The sequence below is a fragment of the Oncorhynchus masou genome, unplaced genomic scaffold (genome assembly GCF_036934945.1).
Source record: "Oncorhynchus masou masou isolate Uvic2021 unplaced genomic scaffold, UVic_Omas_1.1 unplaced_scaffold_7569, whole genome shotgun sequence".
Taxonomy (NCBI): Eukaryota; Metazoa; Chordata; class Actinopteri; order Salmoniformes; family Salmonidae; genus Oncorhynchus; species Oncorhynchus masou.
Window position 1 is genome coordinate 1,056 of NW_027014034.1, and position 9,675 is coordinate 10,730.

Genomic DNA, 9,675 nt, shown 5'->3' on the forward strand with positions numbered 1-9,675 from the left:
AGCGTTACTGTTATTGTTTAAGCTGAGGAATTTATTGCAGAATACAGAGGTGTCCTGTAGAGTCTCGGAGGGTCCAGGGTGTGTAGAGTCTCGGAGGGTCCAGGGTGTGTAGAGTCTCGGAGGGTCCAGGGTGTGTAGAGTCTCGGAGGGTCCAGGGTGTAGAGTCTCGGAGGGTCCAGGTGTGTAGAGTCTCGGAGGGTCCAGGGTGTGTAGAGTCTCGGAGGGTCCAGGGTGTGTAGAGTCTCGGAGGGTCCAGGGTGTGTAGAGTCTCGGAGGGTCCAGGGTGTGTAGAGTCTCGGAGGGTCCAGGGTGTGTAGAGTCTCGGAGGGTCAGGGTGTGTAGAGTCTCGGAGGGTCCAGGGTGTAGAGTCTCGGAGGGTCCAGGGTGTGTAGAGTCTCGAGGGTCCAGGGTGTAGAGTCTCGGAGGGTCCAGGGTGTAGAGTCTCGCAGGGTCCAGGGTGTGTAGAGTCTCGGAGGGTCCAGGGTGTGTAGAGTCTCGCAGGGTCCAGGGTGTAGAGGGCGGAGGGTCCAGGGTGTGTAGAGTCTCGGAGGGTCCAGGGGTGTAGAGTCTCGGAGGGTCCAGGGTGTGTAGAGTCTCGGAGGGTCAGGGTGTAGAGTCTCGAGGGTCCAGGGTGTGTAGAGTCTCGAGGGTCCAGGGTGTGTAGAGTCTCGGAGGGTCCAGGGTGTGTAGAGTCTCGGAGGGTCAGGGTGTCTGGAGGGTCCAGGGTGTGTAGAGTCTCGGAGGGTCCAGGGTGTGAAGAGTCTCGGAGGGTCAGGGTGTGTAGAGTCTCGGAGGGTCCAGGGTGTGTAGAGTCTCGGAGGGTCCAGGGTGTGTAGAGTCTCGGAGGGTCAGGGTGTCTGGGAGGGTCCAGGGTGTAGAGTCTCGGAGGGTCCAGGTGTGTAGAGTCTCGGAGGGTCCAGGGTGTGTAGAGTCTCGGAGGGTCCAGGGTGTGTAGAGTCTCGGAGGGTCCAGGGTGTGTAGAGTCTCGGAGGGTCAGGGTGTCTGGAGGGTCCAGGGTGTGTAGAGTCTCGGAGGGTCCAGGGTGTAGAGTCTCGGAGGGTCAGGGTGTCTGGAGGGTCCAGGGTGTGTAGAGTCTCGGAGGGTCCAGGGTGTGTAGAGTCTCTCGGACGGTCCAGGGTGTGTAGAGTCTCGAGGGTCAGGTGTGTAGAGTCTCGGAGGGTCAGGGTGTGTAGAGTCTCGGAGGGTCCAGGTGTAGAGTCCTCTGGAGGGTCCAGGGTGTAGAGTCTCGGAGGGTCAGGTGTCTGAGGTCCAGGGTGTGTAGAGTCTCGGAGGGTCCAGGTGTAGAGTCTCGGAGGGTCAGGGTGTCTGGAGGGTCCAGGGTGTGTAGAGTCTCGGAGGGTCCAGGGTGTGTAGAGTCTCGGACGGTCCAGGGTGTGTAGAGTCTCGGAGGGTCAGGGTGTGTAGAGTCTCGGAGGGTCAGGTGTGTAGAGTCTCGGAGGGTCCAGGGTGTGTAGAGTCTCGGAGGGTCCAGGTGTGTAGAGTCTCGGAGGGTCCAGGGTGTGTAGGGTGTCGGAGGGTCCAGGGTGTGTAGAATCTCGGAGGGTCCAGGGTGTGTAGAGTCTCGGAGGGTCCAGGGTGTGTAGGGTCTCGGAGGGTCCAGGGTGTGTAGGGTGTCGGAGGGTCCAGGGTGTGTAGGGTGTCGGTGGGTCAGGGTGTGTAGAGTCTCGGAGGGTCAGGGTGTGTAGAGCCCCGGAGGGTCCAGGGTGTGTAGAGTCTCGGAGGTCCAGGTGTGTAGAGTCTCGGAGGGTCCAGGTGTGTAGAGTCTCGGAGGGTCCAGGTGTGTAGGGTGTCAGAGGGTCAGGGTGTGTAGAGTCTTGGAGGGTCCAGGGTGTGTAGGGTGTCTGAGGGTCCAGGGTGTGTAGAGTCTTGGAGGGTCCAGGGTGTGTAGAGTCTTGGAGGGTCCAGGGTGTGTAGAGAGGGTTGAGGGTCCAGGTGTGTAGAGGTCGGAGGGTCAGGGTGTGTAGAGTCTCGGAGGGTCCAGGGTGTTTAAAGTCATGTCTGCATGGAGGACTAGAACAGTGTTGGTGGTAGTTGGTTGGCATTCTGTGTTGTATTGTACAGGCTGTTGCCAGGGTTAATGTTGCCGGGGTGAATTAATGTTGCCAGGGTGAATGTAACCCAAACAATTGGAGTACTTGTGCCGGACTCTGAGAAGGATGTTTCTCTAATTGAGGCAGGATGTGGAACACTGTAGTTGAAGATTGAAGAGATCCTGCATTGAGTTATGTAACTGTCAGCCTTATCAGAGGTGTGTGTGTGTGGTGATCTATTTTAACACACCGGGCATGACACATTGATCAAACCTTGACCTTTTACAGTATCATTTAATGAGCCTTTATTTCACACTGAGCAGAGAGGGAGCTAGAAGGATCAAGGTCACTCCGATAGAAGTGAGGAACAGGTGGCGGTCCACGGCCTTCATCTTGATCCAAACATATCTTTCAACAAAGGGCTCCTTCTACCAGCCTCTGCTCTTCAACTATTACATCACAATACAGTTCTCTGCTCTTCAACTATTACATCACAACACAGTTCTCTGCTCTTCAACTATTACATCACAACACAGGTCTCTGCTCTTCAACTATTACATCACAATACAGTTCTCTGCTCTTCAACTATTACATCACAATACAGTTCTCTGCTCTTCAACTATTACATCACAACACAGGTCTCTGCTCTTCAACTATTACATCACAACACAGGTCTCTGCTCTTCAACTATTACATCACAACACAGGTCTCTGCTCTTCAACTATTACATCACAATACAGTTCTCTGCTCTTCAGCTATTACATCACAACACAGTTCTCTGCTCTTCAACTATTACATCACAACACAGTTCTCTGCTCTTCAACTATTACATCACAGTTCTCTACTCTTCAACTATTATCACAACACAGTTCTCCATTATTAACAAACATCTTCTGAATTGGGAGATTTCTTACCTCTGGGGTCTTAAGTTACACGCTAGTCACTGCTGCTGGTTGCTAATCCTGGTGGTGGTTTAGACTGGTAACTGGTGATCACCTAGAAACATGATGATGGTTTAGACTGGTAAATGATGATCACCTAGAAACATGGCGGGGGTTTAGACTGGTAAATGGTGATCACCTAGAAACATGGCGGGGGTTTAGACTGGTAAATGGTGATCACCTAAAAACATGATGATGGTTTAGACTGGTAACTGGTGATCACCTAAAAACATGATGATGGTTTAGACTGGTAAATGATGATCACCTAGAAACATGGCGGGGGTTTAGACTGGTAAATGGTGATCACCTAGAAACATGGCGGGGGTTTAGACTGGTAAATGGTGATCACCTAGAAACATGGCGGGGGTTCAGGCTGGTAAATGGTGATCACCTAGAAACATGGCGGGGGTTCAGACTGGTAAATGGTGACCACCTAGAAACATGGCGGGGGTTCAGACTGGTAAATGGTGACCACCTAGAAACATGGCGGGGGTTCAGACTGGTAAATGGTGACCACCTAGAAACATGGCGGGGGTTCAGACTGGTAAATGGTGATCACCTAGAAACATGCCGGGGTTTAGACTGGCAAATGGTGATCACCTAGAAACATGGCGGGGGTTTAGACTGGTAAATGGTGATCACCTAGAAACATGATGGTTTAGACTGGTAAATGGTGACCACCTAAAAACATGGCGGGGGTTTAGACTGGTAAATGGTGATCACCTAGAAACATGGCGTGGGTTCAGACTGGTAAATGGTGATCACCTAAAAACATGGCGGGGGTTTAGACTGGTAAATGGTGATCACCTAGAAACATGGCGGGGGTTTAGACTGGTAAATGGTGACCACCTAGAAACATGACGGGGGTTTAGACTGGTAAATGGTGATCACCTAGAAACATGGCGGGGGTTTAGACTGGTAAATGGTGATCACTTAGAAACATGTCGGGGTTTAGATGGTAAATGGTGATCACCTAGAAACATGACGGGGTTTAGACTGGTAAATGGTGATCACCTAGAAACATGGCGGGGGTTTAGACTGGTAAATGGTGATCACCTAGAAACATGACGGGGGTTCAGACTGGTAAATGGTGACCACCTAGAAACATGGCGGGGGTTCAGACTGGTAAATGGTGACCACCTAGAAACATGGCGGGGTTCAGACTGGTAAATGGTGACCACCTAGAAACATGGCGGGGGTTCAGACTGGTAAAATGGTGACCACCTAGAAACATGCCGGGGTTTAGACTGGTAAATGATGATCACCTAGAAACATGGCGGGGGTTCAGACTGGTAAATGATGATCACCTAGAAACATGGCGGGGGTTCAGACTGGTAAATGGTGACCACCTAGAAACATGGCGGGGGTTCAGACTGGTAAATGGTGACCACCAAGAAACATGGCGGGGGTTCAGACTGGTAAATGGTGACCACCTAGAAACATGCCGGGGTTCAGACTGGTAAATGGTGATCACCTAGAAACATGGCGGGGGTTCAGACTGGTAAATGGTGATCACCTAGAAACATGGCGGAGGTTTAGACTGGTAAATGGTGACCACCTAGAAACATGGCGGGGTTCAGACTGGTAAATGGGTGACCACCTAGAAACATGGCGGGGTTCAGACTGGTAAATGGTGATCACCTAGAAACATGGCGGGGGTTCAGACTGGTAAATGGTGATCACCTAGAAACATGGCGGGGGTTCAGACTGGTAAATGGTGATCACCCAGAAACATGGCGGAGGTTTAGACTGGTAAATGGTGACCACCTAGAAACATGGCGGGGGGTTCAGACTGGTAAATGGTGATCACCTAGAAACATGGCGGGGGTTTAGACTGGTAAATGGTGACCATTTCCAGAAACATGGCGGGGTTCAGACTGGTAAATTATGATCACCTAGAAACATGGCGGGGGTTCAGACTGGTAAATGGTGACCACCTAGAAACATGGCGGGGGTTCAGACTGGTAAATGATGATCACCTAGAAACATGGCGGGGGTTCAGACTGGTAAATGGTGACCACCTAGAAACATGGCGGGGGTTCAGACTGGTAAATGGTGACCACCTAGAAACATGGCGGGGGTTCAGACTGGTAAATGGTGATCACCTAGAAACATGGCGGGGGTTTAGACTGGTAAATGGTGATCACCTAGAAACATGGCGGGGGTTCAGACTGGTAAATGGTGACCACCTAGAAACATGGCGGGGGTTCAGACTGGTAAATGGTGATCACCTAGAAACATGACGGGGTTCAGACTGGTAAATGGTGGCCACCTAGAAACATGCCGGGGTTCAGACTGGTAAATGGTGATCACCTAGAAACATGGCGTGGGGGTTCAGACTGGTAAAATGGTGATCACCTAGAAACATGGCGGGGGTTCAGACTGGTAAATGGTGATCACCTAGAAACATGGCGGGGTTCAGACTGGTAAATGGTGACCCACCTAGAAACATGGCGGGGGTTCAGACTGGTAAATGGTGACCACCTAGAAACATGGCGGGGGTTCAGACTGGTAAATGGTGATCACCTAGAAACATGGCGGGGGTTCAGACTGGTAAATGGTGATCACCTAGAAACATGGCGGGGGTTTAGACTGGTAAATGGTGACCACCTAGAAACATGGCGGGGTTCAGACTGGTAAAATGGTGATCACCTAGAAACATGGCGGGGGTTCAGACTGGTAAATGGTGATCACCTAGAAACATGGCGGGGGTTCAGACTGGTAAATGGTGATCACCTAGAAACATGGCGGGGTTCAGACTGGTAAATGGTGATCACCTAGAAACATGGCGGGGTTTAGACTGGTAAATGAGACCACCTAGAAACATGGCGGGGTTCAGACTGGTAAATGGTGATCACCTAGAAACATGGCGGGGTTCAGACTGGTAAATGGTGATCACCTAGAAACATGGCGGGGGTTCAGACTGGTAAATGGTGATCACCTAGAAACATGGCGGGGGTTCAGACTGGTAAATGGTGATCACCTAGAAACATGGCGGGGGTTCAGACTGGTAAATGCAGTGTGTCTTCTCCGATATGGTCCTTTCAGCCAATCATACTTTTCAAGTGCCTGGCCATTTCTACCCAGCAGCAGCACTTGAGATCAGAGACTGATTGGAAAAGGGAGAGTGTTTAGCATTTAAATAACTCCCCTCTGTGTGTGTGTGTGTGTGAGAGACATGGACCCTGGTCAATAGAAAGAGTGGTTGTGTGTTTTTTTAAGGCCCACCTACAAAAGGCCTCATTCACGTCATTCAGATAATCAGTCCTGAGAGGAACCTCTCAAACCTCCATACCAGCGACCCACAATGCATCGGTGTCTGTATGGTTTTCTGTGTGAATAGATAGGAGGCAGGGGGGTTGGCGTGGTGGATCAGATACAGGTGACTCAGAACAGAAGAGAGGCTGGAATAGAGCAACACAAGGCTTCGTCCCAAACGGCAGCCTATTCCCTACCGTCCCTACCCAATGGACCCTGCTCAAAAGGAGTGCACTAAACAGGGAATAGGGTGCCATTTTCATGCGGGTTTCTGTTCAGAGTTACGAGAGGGGTTCAAGTGGTGATGTTATCGTAGGACAGCGAGGCAGCGATTTGAAACCTCACCCCCAGCATGTCAATTCACAGGAAATTGAACGGCAAAGTGCCTTGGTGCCTGAATTTTATTAAGCATCTCGATAAGAGTGCTGATCTCGGATACATTTTACGTATAGGTGGTCCCATGAATCAATCCCACTACCCTGGAGTTACCAGCACCATGCTGTACCAACTGATCAATCCCACTACCCTGGAGTTACCAGCACCATGCTGTACCAACTGATCAATCCCACTACCCTGGAGTTACCAGCACCATGCTGTACCAACTGATCAATCCCACTACCCTGGAGTTACCAGCACCATGCTGTACCAACTGATCAATCCCACTACCCTGGAGTTATCAGCACCATGCTGTACCAACTGATCAATCCCACTACCCTGGAGTTACCAGCACCATGCTGTACCAACTGATCAATCCCACTACCCTGGAGTTACCAGCACCATGCTGTACCAACTGATCAATCCCACTACCCTGGAGTTACCAGCACCATGCTGTACCAACTGATCAATCCCACTACCCTGGAGTTACCAGCACCATGCTGTACCAACTGATCAATCCCACTACCCTGGAGTTACCAGCACCATGCTGTACCAACTGATCAATCCCACTACCCTGGAGTTACCAGCACCATGCTGTACCAACTGATCAATCCCACTACCCTGGAGTTACCCGCACCATGCTGTACCAACTGATCAATCCCACTACCCTGGAGTTACCAGCACCATGCTGTACCAACTGGTCAATCCCACTACCCTGGAGTTACCCGCACCATGCTGTACCAACTGATCAATCCCACTACCCTGGAGTTACCAGCACCATGCTGTACCAACTGATCAATCCCACTACCCTGGGGTTACCAGCACCATGCTGTACCAACTGATCAATCCCACTACCCTGGAGTTACCAGCACCACGCTGTACCAACTGATCAATCCCAGTACCCTGGAGTTACCAGCACCATGCTGTACCAACTGATCAATCCCACTACCCTGGAGTTACCATGCTGTACCAACTGATCAATCCCAGTACCCTGGAGTTACCAGCACCATGCTGTACCAACTGATCAATCCCACTACCCTGGAGTTACCATGCTGTACCAACGGATCAATCCCAGTACCCTGGAGTTACCAGCACCATGCTGTACCAACTGATCAATCCCACTACCCTGGAGTTACCAGCACCATGCTGTACCAACTGATCAATCCCACTACCCTGGCATTACCAGCACCACGCTGTACCAACTGATCAATCCCACTACCCTGGAGTTACCAGCACCATGCTGTACCAACTGATCAATCCCACTACCCTGGAGTTACCAGCACCATGTACCAACTGATCAATCCCACTACCCTGGAGTTACCAGCACCATGCTGTACCAACTGATCAATCCCACTACCCTGGGGTTACCATGCTGTACCAACTGATCAATCCCACTACCTGGAGTTACCAGCACCATGCTGTACCAACTGATCAATCCCACTACCCTGGAGTTACCAGCACCATGCTGTACCAACTGATCAATCCCACTACCCTGGGGTTACCATGCTGTACCAACTGATCAATCCCACTACCCTGGAGTTACCAGCACCATGTTGTACCAACTAATCAATCCCACTACCCTGGAGTTACCAGCACCATGCTGTACCAACTGATCAATCCCACTACCCTGGGGTTACCATGCTGTACCAACTGATCAATCCCACTACCCTGGCATTACCAGCACCACGCTGTACCAACTGATCAATCCCACTACCCTGGAGTTACCAGCACCATGTTGTACCAACTGATCAATCCCACTACCCTGGGGTTACCATGCTGTACCAATTGATCAATCCCACTACCCTGGAGTTACCAGCACCATGCTGTACCAACTGATCAATCCCACTACCCTGGAGTTACCAGCACCACGCTGTACCAACTGATCAATCCCACTACCCTGGGGTTACCAGCACCATGCTGTACCAACTGAGCTACAAAGGACTGCATTGGTCTCAATAGAAATTCTGTGCAACAGTCGTTGTTTCTCACGTACATCTAAATCTAGGCTTTGGCTCTTCGATGGGGAGGCGTGTAGACGGGGGAGGCGTGTAGACGGGGAGGCGTGTAGACGGGGGAGGCGGTAGACGGGGAGGCGTGTAGACGGGGGAGGCGTGAGGCAGGGGGAGGCGTGCAGTCGGGAGGCGTGCAGTCGGGGAGGCGTGCAGACGGGGAGGCGTGCAGTCGGGGGGAGGCGTGTAGGGTTGGTGATACATTTGTCTCAGCAGTCCTATGGTTTTAAGGGAAGCAGCTAATTCACTCAAGCCCTTGTACTTCTCTAGCTCATAAACCAACTCCTAGAACAATATATGTTTATCCTGAAGACTAGAAAGAGATTGTAGAAAACTCCTGTCTTAATTCAGCCCCATCCATCTCCTCCCTCCTTCCCTAATTTCCTCCTTCCTTCCCCCTGTCCTCCCTCCCTCCCTTCCTCCCCCTTCCTCCCTTCCTTCCTTCCTTCCTTCCTTCCCTCCCTCCCCCTCCCTCCCTCCCTCCCTCCCTCCCCTCCCTCCCTCCCTCCCTCCCTCCCTCCCCTCCCTCCCTCCCTCCTCCCTCCCTCCCTCCCTCCCTCCCTCCCATCCCTCCTTCCCTCCATCCCTCCATCCCATCCCTCCTTCCCTCCCCTCCCTCCCTCCCTCCCTCCCTCCCCCTCCCTCCCTCCCTCCCTCTCTCTCTCTCTCTCTCTCTCTCTCTCTCCCTCCCCCCTCCCTCCCCCCTCCACGCCTCCATCCCTCCCCCCTCTGAAACACAGCGACAGCAGGGAGAACCATCCATTCCAGATGTGTGGGGGTGAGAATGTGCCCCCAAATGGAAGGCTATTCCCTATAGAGTGGGACACAGTGGACTTGTTGTTATCATGTTATAGAGCAGAAGCATTAAAGAGGACTTAAAATGTTTAATATACACCCTTTAACAGGACAAACAACTGTTACAAAACAACTCACCAACCACCCAGTAGCATATTCACAACCAATAGTAATATAATCTACATTTTTTATGTGTATTTTTCAGAGGCGTTCTGAAAAACAGTTGGATTTCTATCAATTGCTCTG

The 9,675-nt window shown here is 51.5% G+C and overlaps 1 protein-coding gene across 1 annotated transcript; it reads right to left on the bottom strand.

The window, feature by feature from the left end:
• Positions 1–329: 329 nt before the first annotated feature.
• LOC135537367 (uncharacterized) lies at positions 330–8,838 on the bottom strand. The gene is made up of 3 exons (XM_064963554.1): positions 8,615–8,838; positions 1,130–1,326; positions 330–667 (listed from the first exon to the last, which is right to left on the bottom strand). Exons 1-3 carry the CDS (start codon positions 8,836–8,838, stop codon positions 330–332), a joined length of 759 nt encoding a protein of 252 aa, XP_064819626.1.
• Between the last annotated feature and the right edge of the window lie 837 nt (positions 8,839–9,675).

Bases quoted from the DNA above. Each gene is read 5' to 3' on its own strand.
- LOC135537367 (XM_064963554.1), bottom strand. From the start codon at position 8,838: ATGTATCACCAACCCTACACGCCTCCCCCCGACTGCACGCCTCCCCGT. The intron at 1,327-8,614 runs GTGAGAAACAAC...TGGACCCTCCAG, and splicing joins AAGCCTAGATTTAGATGTAC to ACACCCTGACCCTCCGAGAC. The intron at 668-1,129 runs GTCCGAGAGACT...GGACCCTCCGAG, and splicing joins GACTCTACACACCCTGGACC to ACTCTACACACCCTGGACCC.